The sequence below is a fragment of the Drosophila suzukii genome, chromosome 3 (assembly GCF_043229965.1).
Source record: "Drosophila suzukii chromosome 3, CBGP_Dsuzu_IsoJpt1.0, whole genome shotgun sequence".
In the NCBI taxonomy this organism is placed as follows: Eukaryota; Metazoa; Arthropoda; class Insecta; order Diptera; family Drosophilidae; genus Drosophila; species Drosophila suzukii.
In genome coordinates this window covers 24,971,192-24,986,350 of record NC_092082.1, presented here as the reverse complement: position 1 = coordinate 24,986,350, position 15,159 = coordinate 24,971,192, and the positions used below count along the sequence as shown (strand labels likewise).

At 42.7% G+C, this 15,159-nt stretch overlaps 2 protein-coding genes across 2 annotated transcripts in view; one reads left to right on the top strand and one right to left on the bottom strand.

Moving 5' to 3' along the window:
• Nucleotides 1-4,574, bottom strand: part of Oct-TyrR (Octopamine-Tyramine receptor) — a 42,638-nt gene extending 38,064 nt beyond the window's left edge. The window contains exon 1 of the mRNA XM_017071090.4: nucleotides 3,999-4,574. The gene's annotated coding sequence lies outside the window, so the exon portion shown is untranslated. The remainder of the gene's footprint in view (nucleotides 1-3,998) is intronic.
• Nucleotides 4,575-12,067: 7,493 nt separating this feature from the next.
• Nucleotides 12,068-14,371, top strand: LOC108007425 (glucose-6-phosphate 1-dehydrogenase). Its single transcript, XM_036816347.3, has one exon. It carries the CDS (start codon nucleotides 12,406-12,408, stop codon nucleotides 14,008-14,010), a length of 1,605 nt encoding a protein of 534 aa, XP_036672242.3. The 5' UTR covers nucleotides 12,068-12,405; the 3' UTR covers nucleotides 14,011-14,371.
• The last annotated feature ends 788 nt before the right edge of the window (nucleotides 14,372-15,159 follow it).

The following is a 15,159-nucleotide window of genomic DNA, read 5'->3' as shown; positions in this document are numbered from 1 at the left end:
GCATACATACTTTTGCGAGCAAAAGTTTCGGGGGAGAAGGCCTGAAGGGCTGTTGATGAGATGCCTTTGACTGCAGCCTGCAGCCTGCCATGGCCGCGATGGCATAATGTAAGTGTCCCGTCCCCGATCCGCCCTCCTCTGCTCGGGGAAAATGCAAAAGAAAAGCGGTGAAAAGCAGCTGCCGCCATCGCGTCCAAGCTGAGTGAGTGATGTGGCAACCATTTTTTATGCGTTTGCAGCAAACAGCCAGTACAGTGCAACTACAGTGAGGATTGGCTTAAGATGGAGGTGCAAATGAGGCGTGAGGAAAGCTGATCAGCTGGAAAACTAGACCAGGAAATGGGTTGCTATGGTTTTTAGGGATAAAGGTTCATATACATCCCCTTACAAGTGTGCAAAGCGCCTTAAGCAATAGCAACATATACTTTTATACGAAAAGTTTTTACATTTAGAGTATTTTAGAATTTGGCTTATAATTCTGAAGAAATTCCTATAAAAATATATATTTTTTTGCTGAATGGAATGTTTACCTATATGCGTGGAACTCTTTAAATAATATACACCTGATACCTGATTCATACCAGCTATCTTTGCTTTTAGTCCTTACGCATACCATAATCTTCTCTGTAGTTCAGTGCGCGAAAAATTTGTAAGCATCATCTTCTGCTTTATCGCGCACAGAGACACGGGTTCTGAAGCAAAAATTAAAATCTTAGCACAGAAAATTGTGCGCATTGAGTCGACAGAACCAGAGGCAGCTAAAACAGATGAAAAGTTCAGGGTCTCGTTGAAGAGCCCGCACATGAATTGGACTGGCTCGAAAGCTGATGATTAATGAATGATTTATGCGCTGGAAAGTGTGTCGTAATTAGCATATTATGCAAATCAGGGAAACCAGCAGAAAAACTGACCAAGGGGTTCCGCTTTCGGATAAACGGAACAGCAGAGGTCTAGTCAGATTAAGGGCTGTCAGTTAGCTTGTGTTTTCAATTAACATGCAGCACGCTCCATTTGCCCGAGTCCATAAGCAGGAAGTACTTCTCTCAGCCCTCATAAGTATGCAGGGCCGTCGGTTCTGTTTGTGTTCGCTTTCAGCCGAAACCGAGCTAATGTTTAATAATTGCTTTGTTGTAATTAAAACTTTGGTCAATGTTTGCGCTGAGGAGGGGCTTTCGAAGGAGAACTCCCTCCACTCTTAACCCCTTGGTGAGTAGTGGAATTTTGAATTTCCCGATTGCATTGACAGTAGGCAGAGCGGATAGAAGAAATGGAAAGAAATAGCAATGGGATTGAGTGGGGAGGGGGTCCTACAATTGCTAATTTGTATCTGTGTTGCGGTCGAGTGGCCAGAACGGAACCAAATCCACCGAACTAAGTCCATCCGATCCTGCTCACTGACGGCGGCACGTACTGTGGGCCAGAAGGCAGTCGGCTGAGAACCCAGAACCGCATTCTTGCCGGCCTTGGCCATCCCATTATTATGCAAACCGCAACTCAAAACTTACTTTCCTTTATTTTACTTTGCTCCGCCTTCGAGTTCTGCCAGTGTTTTTTGGCCCTTAAAATAATTTTCATCACGCCCGCTGATTGATTGATTGGTGGATGAATGTCCCCGCCCGTTCTGGGGCATTCAATTAAATGAATGCATTAAAATTTATATGCATCAGGCAAGAGGGCGGATGAAGAGCCTGAAATTGTGCATGCCAGATGAAAATATTGAATCGAAATTATTTCCTCTTGATCGAGTTCATTGTTATTGTGTTCGTTAAGAGTTTATGAGGATATTTTGTGCTGCCGAAGGAGCTTTTGGGCTTAGGAAAGCAATTAGGCGGCATTTCAACGGGTCAACGAGGCGTATGCGTTATGGAAACGAAAATACCGCAATCAGTTGAATAGTTTTGTGGGGCAAGCACTTGAACTCGAGTAAATAAATGGTTGCTCGGCCTGTGAATGCTTTTAAAAACAAACTCGGTTGTGTGGCAGCGGGGCGTATACGTTATTTCAAATGAGACTTTAATGGATGGACTTTGGGTATTTATTGGTCGATCGATTGAAGCTCAGCGGGTGCCGAGCGATCTCCCCGCAGAAAGCACAAGCAAATTCATTCATTAAATCACAGGGCATATTAATGCAGATGAGCCCAAAGAACTTGCAACTTAATTTGTATATTTAATTATTTTTCAATTACCATTTTAATTGATTTATGCGACAACATCATTTACAATTCCGCAGCCACGTCGCAACATTTCGCATCGGGGTTTAATGTGTCATTACAATTCGATGACCAAACATCTTCGGGACGACAGCGTAAATCATTGCCAATTTAATTGAAAAGATTAAACATTAAAAATATCAATATTTCATTGATTACATTGCCGGGCTTAACTGCATTAATTTTGATGGCCGTATATAGGTCTCTGCCTTTCCTTTTTTGTTTATTTATTTTTTTGCGGCTTGTTGAAAGTAAATAAAATGTCAGTTTGCCGCGACTGACAAACACAATCGAGCGAATCGGATAGCAAGCCGTGCTTCACTTATAGATAAGTTAATCTCTTTAGGTATATTCCACTCTATTTGGCCAAATACTCCAGGGGTTATCGAAGACTAATCGGCTATAATCCATAAAGAATTTAACCAATTTTCCTTAATTAATTTATGTTAAAGGCTTGCAATGAATTCGCAATGAATTTTAAATTTATAATCTGCCTAAGTACTTCAATTATTTTGTAATATTCCTTTTCTTGTTAGCAAGATCTCTTAAAGAATATTTCTGACGAAAGCAGGAAAAATAAATTTAAACAAATGCTTAAAGAGTTGTTTGCCGCCTTGACAGACAGCCAACAAAATACAAAGTTGTGAATTATTAAGAATGCTTTTAGAGTTGTTCGAGTCCTGAACCTTCGTTTACTAAACGACGCCGGGTTGTAGGTTAAGTGCAGGCCACATATTTATATACTTTGCCATATATTTACTTATAAATACATGAACATATGCATGCGGATTTGTATCTGTGTCAAAGTCTTATTGAAATTTTCATGAGGCAGCAGTCCGAGCAGATAATGTGGCCTGCCTTTTGATTAGATTTTATGTAAATACTTTCTGGGCAACGAACCTCAAAGATGGAAGTGCTGGGTCTTGGGGCGAAGGTGCGGTTGGAAAGAGCAACCGCAGACCGGAAAAATCAAATAAATATATAATCATGAGGTTGGCGCGAAAGTAAGCCGCGCTTTTCAAATTGGTATAAATGCGGCACGCTCTGGGACAAAAGGCCCTCCGTGGGTCGCCGCCCCAGGGGGCGTATAGCCAGCATTTTCGCCATGCGATTGTGCTAAGTCTGTTACTTAAAAGCCACAACATGAAATAAAATAATAATCATGCTGCTAAAAGGCGAGTTCGCAGCTGCACAAGAAAAATTCTGGCACCTGAAAGTGCTTCCGCAAGAAGTTTTTTTGGTGGCACGCACTCGGGAGCTGTGCCGTTTAATTAATTAAAGGTGTTCAAATAATACATGGCGTTGCACTTGGGAAATTTTCTTTCACTTCCCCTATAACACACACGTTCTTTTTTGGATTTCCCAGTGTGCGTAGGTTATTTCTCCTTGGCGCATAGCTTATGAACTTAGAAAATTTAGAAAAGTTGCTTTTGGTATCAAGCAGGGCAAACGATAAAAATCTGTAGACGTAAGCCGGATACTTTGTTTGGCAATGTACTTTTTTTTAATATTGAAATAAAAATATTTCTTTTGTCTTTTTCTTTTATGAAAATATTTTGTGTAAGTATTTAATGACCAAAATTATAATTATTTTTAAAAATATTGTTTTAAAAATGACCTATAATGGTATAATTGGTAATAATTTTTTTTATTTTTAGAAGGGAATTATTTTTGTCGATATATAAAAAAGCCTTTTAAAAAGGGAAATCTTCATTTCATTTTGATTTCCTTCCCAAGGATTGCTCATTTAAAATGCTTGCTAGTGTTTTCCTAGTGTACTGCTTACCTGCTATTACCAATTTTAAATTTCTGGTCGAGCCTTGCGGCTTCCTTTGAGTTTTCTCGCCACTGCCACAACACGTTGCACCTCGTCTATGGTCTCTCGCTTTGAGCTGCAATTGCCGTAAACATTTTGTTGAACATTTCATTTGATTATGCTTGAGTGGGACTGCAAGTTATAATTGTTGGCAATTTATTTATTACACAAGAGTAAATTCTGTTAATTGGTTTAGCCCGTCGTTAGCAAACTCATTTGCGAAAATTTTGGTTTGATTTCGGTGGGACTGCCACGCCACCGGGCCAAGAAAACTTTTTCACTAAAACTTTATAGTTGGCTTCTTTTTCCTCTGCGTAATGAATCGATGAAGATCGAGAGACAATCGAATCGAATTCAATTTGCGTTGACTTCGTCGGAAAGTTGCTGTTGGCTGGCAAATTGTCACTTGAACTTTTGCGGGAACCTCTGAACTGGCAGCTATCTAAAGCCGCATCGTCGCCAGAGTCACGAGAGATGCAAGAGCTTGTTTATAGAGACGCCGCCTGCTTTCCGTCACTCGCGTCCACACCCAACGCCAATTCGCACGGAACTGAAACTGAACGACGGCGTTCCGCGGTCCGTCCTTAAACTTCAGCCACCCGCAACAGTTCGCCGCCTCTTCGTCGGCTCTTGGCCTGGCCGAAACGGTTCGGGTCGAAACGAGTGGTACGCGTCGGCAAAGCAGGGCACGGCCTCTCTTAGCCAGGCTCTCTTAGTTGCCAAACTGTTGATTCAGCACGGAGTCGAGAATTCGTTCACCAACGGAATTGAATCCGAAATACCTTCAAAAATATTACAGTTCTTACAGAGAAGAAGGTTTAGACCTTCTTGAATATTAAAAATCAAAGAAAAATTTTCTGAGATCACGAATAATTCTAACAGCAACAAAATATGGTGGTTGTAGCTTCAAGTGGGGCTCGCGCTGGATCCGGCTCTTGTTTTGTCGGTAAAGGGAGTAGGTTTTCCAATTTGATCCACAGTGCTTCTTGCTCGCATATGTATATACAACGTTCCTATTTGAATTCGCGTGCGATCGGACTTTGAGGTTAATTGTTGGTGGAAGGAATTAAGATAGTGGGGGTAGTAGGTAGTAGGGGTAAAGAGGTAGAGAATACCAGAAAAGAAGGGTGCTGCTTAGATGGAATGGCAGCAGCTGATGTGTGTGTGTCGGTGTCAGCAGCGAGGATGTTATTTTCCGCTAACATTGCCCACCCTACCATGAACACCGAAGCCGCATAACCTGACACAGGTTGGTGATCCCTTCGACACACGCCAAACTCCTAATCATCTTCCTTGACGCAAGCTTCCATAAAAAAATTTAGCAGTTCATACTAACAACATTAACAAAGGTAACCATTAAATTTACAAAGTTGGGTATCATATAAAGTTTACGTTAAATTCATATTAAAGGGGTATATTTAAGTCAAAGAAAAAAAAAAGTAAAATTTAAACATTAATTTAGAATATAAATATATATAAATCTTAACACAGCCAAAACGGAAGAGACCGGACCCTCGATACGCTTCAGTAATCAGGGCTTGTTTATCGGAAATTGTGGGACCAGAGTTGCATATGCAACTCCATCGAATGCCTATTTTCAGTGTTGTAAAGACGATGCATTTTGTTCGTCCATTTTAATTGCTGAATTTGAATTGTATTGAAAATGTTGTGCGTTGCAAATTTCTTCGACAAGAGCCCTACAAATTGGAGTGGATCTTGATTATAGAATTCAAAACGCTTTTATAAAAAATATTAGAATTTTCAAACAAGACAATCTTAGGATTATAACTTCTTGGTGGTTGGGCTGTATAACAGTAATGTCTACTTTACATAAATATTTATATAAGAACAAGAAAAAACAGTATAACTGATGATTGCTTTGAGTAATCTTAGATTGCGCTACTTACTTACGAAAGTGATTTTCAATGAAAAGATAAAAGCAGCTTCAGAAATAAGAGAGCAGACTAGCTTTCCCCTTGCCAACGAAGTATCTTGAACACGGATTTGTAGTACATTCACTTCTCGACAGACCTTTGCTAGTTGCTCTGGGGAAAATGGCATTTACATGGAGAGTCGTACGGAGGAGCCAGCTGCAAGAAGTGACAATTCGCATCAGACATTCATGGGTGGATGATGAGCATGGGGACGGTTGTTGTTATTCGCACACTCCGTTATTGCAATGATACCATAATTTTCTGATGCTCCTGCTGCTCCGGTTATTGTTCTTGCAGCTTGTGCTGGCTGCGGGCAGGAAACTCAATTATCTCGGAACATGAGTCTGAAAAAGATGAGAAATGCCGCCTGGTTTATTTTGAATTTCCAACCTTTCGGCCAGCCGGATATAATCTAAGTCCCAGTTGTTATGGGCCATTCCATGCTCCCCTGCTGACCGCACCTCCTCCCGGCTGTTGTCAATTAAAGTTTCAGAAGTTGCATGTCACAGCAAATTATCCTGCACACAGGCACACGCAGCAGTGGAAGCCATTGGAAACAGTGACAAAAAGTAAATGACAAACTGTGTCGAAGGTCCTGGCCAAATCATAAAGCCAAGTGCGCCTTAGCTGCAAGTGGAGAAACAGGCACGGAACCAAATTTGCCAGGAGCGGGGTGGTTTTTCTTCATAAACATTGACAGTCTGTCATAACATGGCCAACACATTTAAGTGTGTTATTCACATGTGGATTGTTGCTTGACAGACAGGAGGACGGGGATTCAAAGCCTCGACTTACCCTAGCCACACACTTACAGATGCCTGTGTTTGTGGGTCAGGACAATTTGCATACCATTGCCAAATGAAAGCAATTGCAAACCTAAAAACACAAATAGCAGTCGCTCGTCTGGAACTGTAACTTATATAGTACACTCCTCCAAATTAAGCCTATATTGAGTGTTGCATAAGGTTGTGGCTTAGCATAGGGATTCAATATCCAAAATTATACATATTTTTAAAGGCGGAAGTTAAGCTAATCTAAAATGTGCCGAAATGTAGTGTATCCAACAGAGCTTCAAAACTATTGGGTACTCCAATACTATTTGTTACTATCAAAATACAAACGGTAACTAAGTTTTTAATAAAAGATTTTCAAATTTTTGAACGAGCCATTGTTTTTTTTATGAAAGGAATTTGGTGTTTGTCTTCAGAAACGCTATTAGTAGCAAGTACATTTTTTGTCAATTCCAGATAAGTTTCATATACTTTTTTTTTTAAATATTTAAGCAAACAATTGTATTAAAACCAAATCAACGGCAACTTTTTTTTTTAAATTTAAACATTATCGTAAGAACTATCGATTGATTCTTAATGAGTAAAAATTCGAGTCCATGTAGCTCAAACATCCATGTAGTGGGATATTTTTTAACAGCTGAAATTTTTTGAAAGGAATAACCAATGGTGAAACAGAAATCCTTTCGAACGGAATCGTCTGCTTTCGTATTATTGTTCTGTGTCACTCCCAAACTGGTCGGCATAAGCAAGAAAAAACAAACGCATTGGGTCACATAAAAACCCCTTTAAAATAATGAAAGAATTTGTAAAAACAATCTTTACCTTTCAAGATACTTCCTTGTTTGATTCCTTTCAATATTAACAGTTGAATGGTTACCAAAGAAGAATTTATGCAAACCCGGAAACAATTTTCTTAATTTGACCCGAATGGAAAATCCACAAATTATTTCACTTTTCACTTCGACTGTCAACCCCCAACAAATAATAATTTATCTTCGGTCGCAAAAAATGGAAAATGAAAAGTTGCAAATTACAATGGCTTGGATCGATAGTTGGCCAATGCACAGTGTGCATATGCATATGCATTCTATATCCCCGTGCGGAATATCCAGTATCTTGTCCCTGCTTTATTGTTGCTGCCATCCGATTGTGTTTGTAGTTGTTTATGGCACAAATGAATTGGCATCTTTCGAATACTTTCGGTTGGCCTGCCCTGCGGAGGATTTCCACGCTGTTCCCCTTCAGCCAGTCCATTTCCGACTTTTCCCGGTGCCGCTCTTTTTCACTGCATAATCGCCAGAGATGTTTGCCTGCTTGTTTGCTATTCTGTGTTTTGGGTTGCTGCTCGGCTGTATCTGTGTGTGCGTTCTGGCAATGCATTGAACCAGAAATATGTAGATATGCCAATGAGTTCCTTTCATTTTGGCCCTCTTTGTGTGCCATTAGCCGTTTGTGAAAGCGTAGCGCCTGAAAGTGGGACACGAGTTTCTTCCGGTAGCTTTAAGGTCACAACTTTCGCTGCGAAGCGCGAAGCACAATTATCTTGAAATGTAGTTATTTATTCAATTTCAGTGGTATTGTTCCTCCACCACTTTTAGCCGTCAGCGCACCTCGTTGTATCGATTTTCATTGACCTCCCCCAACAATTTTCCTGTACAGTCTTAGATTCCCCCGATGAAATGAATAACCGCCGAAATCGCCAAAAGTATTGCGTTCAAAGGTCAACTGCCTATTAAAGGCTTATCAACTGTCAACATGCGAGTCGGAATTTTGGATTACTCTTGAAATAAACCATTTTAGCAGAGGCAACCTATTTGATTCCTGGAAAACACATTTTTTTAGGTGACAACGTACTTGAGCCAATTTTATCAAAGGTTTATCGTGACATAAGGAAGTTCTTGGATCAGTGGAATAGCAAACAAATGAAGATGCTCCGAATCTAACATATCTTGATTCATCTGATGAATGCGGACCGAAAGAACTCGCTTTTGTGGTTGCGGAATCTCATAAAAGATTAGCCACACAAATGTTGGAGCCCCAGTTGCGGCTTCTTTTAATTATGCGAACAGGGATTTCTTTCATTTCGCTTCTTTTGTGCGGCTTGTTGGCCAACGAATCGCTGAAGTTGATGGCAGTAGGCTCAAGGAATTCCATTTGGCCTGAATGCAATAAAACAATTTAATTAAATTTTATGTGATCCAAGCGAAGCAAATGAAAGCAAATAAACCACAATAAACTCGTGGCAGATGGCACATATCTGGGTGCCCGGCCTGCCTATGGATTCGGGCCTATCTTCATGTGGCAATTATGAGCTTAATGGTGTCTCTAAGTCGCTGTCCGTTTCCCTTCCCCTACCACATTCACATTCACCCACCCATGTATTTTCAATTTGCCACAAACTGTCACACATCATCGGCACAGAAAAGCCCTCCCAACTTGATCCATTTCTGGGGTCATTTCAAAGCGTTGGCTTTAAGAACCGTTTGCCGAATATTCAACCTCGCTTCCTTGGCCCGGTGTCCCTGATTTATGCATGTGCTTAGAATGTTTAGCCTGTGCATAAATCGTTAGCAAAGTTTCGGCAGCACCAGGCTCCTCCATATTCCCTGCATCAGCCACTTTGGCTAGGCCATCCATCCGGGGCTCTTCCTGTTTTGGGCTCATTGACCACTTTTGTTTGTGTTTATGTTCTGGCCTAGAAATTTCCTTTGTTTGCTGATTGAAATTGACTTTCAAGGGGCGCCAGTTGGCCCACTGAGCAAAAAAGAAACCGAAAGAGCCGCAATGAATTGAGGGCTGGAATTGGCTCTTGCTGGGTCATTGAAAAGGTCAAGACTTGGGGGATGTGGCGCATCCGAGATGATTCAAGTCGTTTGTCTGACCATTATCCATGACGCGAATTCATACAAATCACACATATTTTAGAAGTGGCTTTGCTCATTTATAACATTGTATCTGCTGGCACTTTCGATTATAAATTGAGATCTTTGATCTGTAGTCCTACCAAATGATTTTTTAAAAATTTGAAAACTAAAATAATAAATGGATAACCTCATTAATGATTGGAAATAATTTAATTTACGTAATAAAATTCATAAGTAAGCAGCCATTAAGCCATTAATGGCATAGAAAATATCAAGGAAACAGCAAGGACCAATAATATGCCTATAAGATTTTATGTTATTTCCATCTGTTTTTCAAATTCTATAATTAAATCTATTAGTGCCTTGTCAATTCATTATAGCATCCTTAACTTAATTTGTTCTGCTGTTGTTGTCCTCGCACTTCATCTGGAATTTATCAAGGATACCTGCCCATTGAATAAGACTTATCTTATTGAAATGTGAGTCTTCGGCCTCAATTAGTTGTAAATACAAGCTCACTTGACCAATGCTCGACCATGATTATGGGAAAATAACAAGCATACGCCAGGTGTGCCTGGAATGGCAGTTGGATATAGCTAACATTCGTGAGACGTTTTTGTAGGGAGATTGTGAGTATCAAGGGTGCTCGGGGTTAGTTCGTAAACAAAGCCAATTAACAGCGGCAACAACATCCCATTGCAGCTCAAGATGTCCAATACGAGGGGCTCAACTCCATCTCCTGGCAACTAATCTCTGCATGACTCCTTCCATATTGATTGTGCGTAGTTTAACAGGCACGTATAAGGACAGTGATAGGAACTCGGTCAGAAAATGGGGGAAACCAGAAGTTCAAGCGCGGCATTAAATTAGTCCTGATTTCGATTCGTGCGGCACGTTTCTCCAGTTGTTTTTCTAGAACGCGTTTCTAGTTCCTTTCTTTTCCTAACTTTTTGTTGTTCGGTTGTTGCTTGGTCAAGGGAGAAAAGTTATGGGTAGATCTAATTTCTTAATTCATTTGCTTAAAAAATTAATTTTATACATATTTAAGTGCCGAAATTATAAAATGAGAAACTATTTTATATACGTTCCAAACTGCTACACAAATATGTATACCCCTTGTAGGAATTTAATGGAAAGGCTTTAAATAACCCAAACCATCCGTCGATAAGGTACCGTGAAATGTCAGCCGTTTAACAGGCTTAGATCCACCGATTCACATGGCGAATGGATAATAAACCGTCGTAACCGCGGAAAACTCCCATTAGACCACCTGGACCCGCTGAGCTATGAAGATCTCTCTGGTAGGCCTTTGCATCGTCACGCTGGTGCTGCTTATGTGCTGCTTCGCCGTGGAAACAGAGGCCAAAGCAGTAAGGAAGTGTAAGGCCCCTGCTAAGTACAACCCGAAGACTAAGAAATGCGTTAGAACCATCAAGAAAAAGAAGACCACTGCAGCAGGAGCCACAACGGCAGCCGCGGCAGCCGCGGCAACAACTGCAGCTGCAGCGTAGAACGTTGTGTATTTAATGATCCTGCGTGAATGAATAAATGGAAAGGGGATAAGCCCATTCCAATCAGGACCTTTTTCTTTGACAGCCAAAATGGGGGATCTTCTGTTCGGAGGTCACGTTCCCAATACGGCTCTGCCCAGGGAAAATTGAAAAAGCCCGGCCATTTGAGCATCAAAGGTCCTGTCCGTCCACCAAGCTCTCGAATGCTCTGTTCGAGGTGACGGAGGACTGGAATCGCAAAAGGAGCCTCTACATATTAGCTGCACTCACATCGTGTGGGGCACGCAAGGAAAAAGAAATGCCACTGCAATCCTGCTCCTTTGGGCCCTCGCTCGCACTTAAACGGTGGCTTAGGGAATTTGAATTGATTGAATTTGAATTGCAGGGCAGCCTGAGGCAGCTGAAAATCTCTTACGTGTTTATGGGAAACTTGAGGCTTAGTGCCAGTCAATCCTTGCTCCAAACAGTTGTCTGCCGGGCCAGACAATTTCCGTTCCGCAGCATGTCGAGTTAAAATCCCCTTGCCAGATTAGTGACCTGAGTACTGGGGGCTAAAAAAATGTTATTTGACAGTCAGGAAATGCGTTTAAATCATATTGATTATTCGTTTAAAAGCAGTCCCTAAGCAGATTTTGAACTTACCTGCATAAAGACTGAATATTTACCTAACCTCCATCTCGTCGATGGCTGAGACAATAATTAATTGTATTTGTATTTTATAAATAACAAAATTGGCCAACAAGTCCCAGTGAAAGGCCCCAAAATAGGCTACGAAATCTATAAGTTATGCTTTATTTATACATAAGCTTTATTTATAATCTCGGCTTTGTTTCACCTTGATTTTTACTACTTTGATATTGACTTTGGAACCAATTTAACAAAACTTCACTGCTTTTCCTTTCTAGATTAATTTGAGCAGCCATTGACACACCAACAACACAAATTTATTCCAAGCAAGTTTTGTAGAAAAAGTGTTGTTTTTAAAAATGTATTTTATAAATTGCTTTCAATGATTGATTTCAGTCAGAAGTTTGCCACGCTAATAAATTTTAAGAGAAATGAATTAATTTATTTAATCAATTAATCAATCAACCACATTAATTATTTTTTTTTATCTGTTGTAAATAAAAGTTGGCTTACTTATGTAGGCAGTCTATATATCCAGGCAGTAACTCTCATTGACCTTAAACAAATTTTGATCAACATTTTTGGCCATTTTTTGAACTAGTTATTCTCATTTCTGTTATACAAATTAAATTTTAATTAAATTTTCCAAAATGATCCCCATTGACCCGCACAACGAGATGGCCTATTCTTTCGTGGTCTTCGGGGCCTCGGGGGGTTTGGCCAAGCAGAAGGTGTTCCCAGCCCTCTGGGCCCTCTATCGGGAAAATCGGCTGCCGCAGGGCACCAAGATTTTCACCTTCTGCCGGAGTCCGCTCCAGACGAAGGCCTATCGGCTGCAGGTGCTGCCCTACATGGATCTCGACAAGAACCGGGACCCGAAGAAGTACAACCTTTTCTGGACGAACGTGCACTGTCTGCAGGGAGAGTACGACAAGCCGGAGCACTATGCAGCCCTCACGGAGGCGATGGTCCGCCAGGAGGCGAAGCACAACCAGGTGCGAGCGAACAGGATCTTCTACCTGGCCCTGCCGCCGGTCGTCTTCGACCAGGTGACGCTCAATGCCAGCCGAAAGTGCAGCTCGCCCACCGGCTGGACCAGGATCATTGTGGAAAAGCCCTTCGCCAGGGACGACGTCTCTTACCGGGTCTTCCAGGCGTCCCTTTGCAATAGCTTCCGGGAGTCGCAGATCTACCTGATGGATCACCTCCTCAGCCGGCAGGTGATGCAGAACTTCTTCGCCCTGCGCTACTCGAACCACCTGTGGGGCGAGACCCTAAACAACCGCCACGTGGCGGCGGTGATGATATCAGTGAAGAGCGATCTCCCAGTGCCGGCCAGCAGGGCAGACTACTTCAATCACATGGGCATCATACGCGACTTGATGACCAACTACATGATCCAGGTGGTGGCCATGCTGGCCATGGATCAGCCGTATGCGAACACGGCCGACGACTTGAGGGTCGAGCGGCTGAAGGTGCTTCGCCAGGTGCTGACCCCCAACATGGGCGACGTGGTGCTGGCCCAGTACCGCAACAACCGGCGAGAGGAGGACCCGGCCAAGTGCGGCTACACGGAGCACAGCTACATCCCCAAGGACTCCTTCACGCCCACCTTCGCCCTTCTGGTGCTCCATATCAACAACCGCCGCTGGTCCGGAGTGCCCTTCATCCTGCGGGCCGGAAAGGCCCTGAACGACAGCAAGTCGGAGGTGCGCATCCAGTACAAGCCGGTGGACTGCGACTCCTTCCACAGCGACAGTGCTGACGTGCGGAACGAGTTGGTCCTGCGGTCCTTTCCCACGGAGGAGGTCTTTATGCGCATGCGCCTGAAGCGGCACGGCGAGGACCTCTGCCTCCGGGAGAGCGAGATCAACCTGCGGGTGGACGATCGGGGACCGAAGGGCATCCAGGGCCTCCCCGGCTTCCTGCTGAACGTCTTCCAGGGAGACCAGACCCTCTTCATGCGCACCGACGAGCAGTGCGAGATCTGGCGGATATTCTCGCCGATCCTCAACTCCATCGATTCGGATCGACCCCGCCCTCTGCACTACGACTTTGGGTCCCGGGGACCGTTGCTGGCCTACCGCAAGGCGGAGCGCGCGGGCTTCGTCTTCTTCGCCTCGGACGAGTGGCACCAGAGCAAGGAGACCCTTGAGTACACGGTCAAGCGGAGCAAGCAGCTCATCGGGCCCTACACCGCCCTCAAACCGGTCCGGGAGCCCCGCTCCAAGAGGACCTCGAAGCTGAGCTCCTAGTCATGAGCCGGAGGGCTAATAAAATCAGCAACGAAAGTTTTTTAATTAAACAAGTGCAGCCTGCTGGGCTGCACCAGCTGGCCATCTCTGCACCTTGACCGCTCCACTGGCTCAGTCCAACCCATCAGCACATTCCGTCCCGTTCGGTTCTGTTCAGTGCTGTGCTGCAGTTGTTGCCAATTTTGCTGGTGAGGATGTTGCCCTGGGAGGATACACACAACACGCATGGCTGGGCAATTGTACGTTGGTCAGCCAGAAGTTGAGGGAACTACTGATCCCCTGGGAAATTGATATCTACCAATATTTGTATTCGAACAAACAAAATTTTTTAATGTCTAATAAAATTTCATAATGACTTAAATTAAGATTAAGATTGTCCGTCACTGAAACTAAACTAACTCTTTAAGCGAACCTAGTAAAAGCGCCAATATCATCGATTTCTTAAATTAAATTACCTAATTACATTTTTTGACTTTGCAACATTTTATTTTAAGGTTAGGAATGGATACATAACCCCGAAATGTTAATACACCAAACTTGCTTTACTTTCGACATCATTGGGTATTCAGTGGTCCCCGTCCAGGCAGTTGGTCAGTTGTTCTTAAACTGGCAAGTTCTACGTTTCGGAGAAAGTTTTCAATAACTATATAGCAGTTGATGAAAAAAGTACACAGATACGGACATATATACCCAACTTTGAGGAAGGGCGTTTGCAATAGTGGGGAAAGTTACTTTGATTTCTTAAGCGCAACTTTGGCTAAGAAACTTTGAACTGCTCAATCACCAGTCTTTGGCTTCTTGTTTACCCCGTAAACTTTGCTGTGGTCACTTGCTCCTGATGATGATGATGATTCCGCGCTGATTCAGCAAATATTCGAATGTAAATCGGTTGCGGAAATGTGATGGCAGCTTATTCAGTGTGGGCTACACTTTTGGGGACATACTCTAATAAGCTAATGCAGTAAGTGGCTAAATTGCATTGTTATCTTTAGCATACGTGTGCCAAAAAGATTTCCTGCCACGCAATCGGGGGAGATATTTGGGGGCCACTTCCCGGCCTTGTATTTTCCTCTTCCTTGTTGATTTTCCATGGCCTTTGTTGCTCTGTGGCTGGAGCCACCCACGCATATGCTTTGTGTTATTTTCCTT

Excerpts from the sequence above, each read along its gene's own strand:
- LOC108007425 (XM_036816347.3), top strand. The coding sequence starts at position 12,406 with ATGATCCCCATTGACCCGCACAACGAGATGGCCTATTCTTTCGTGGTC.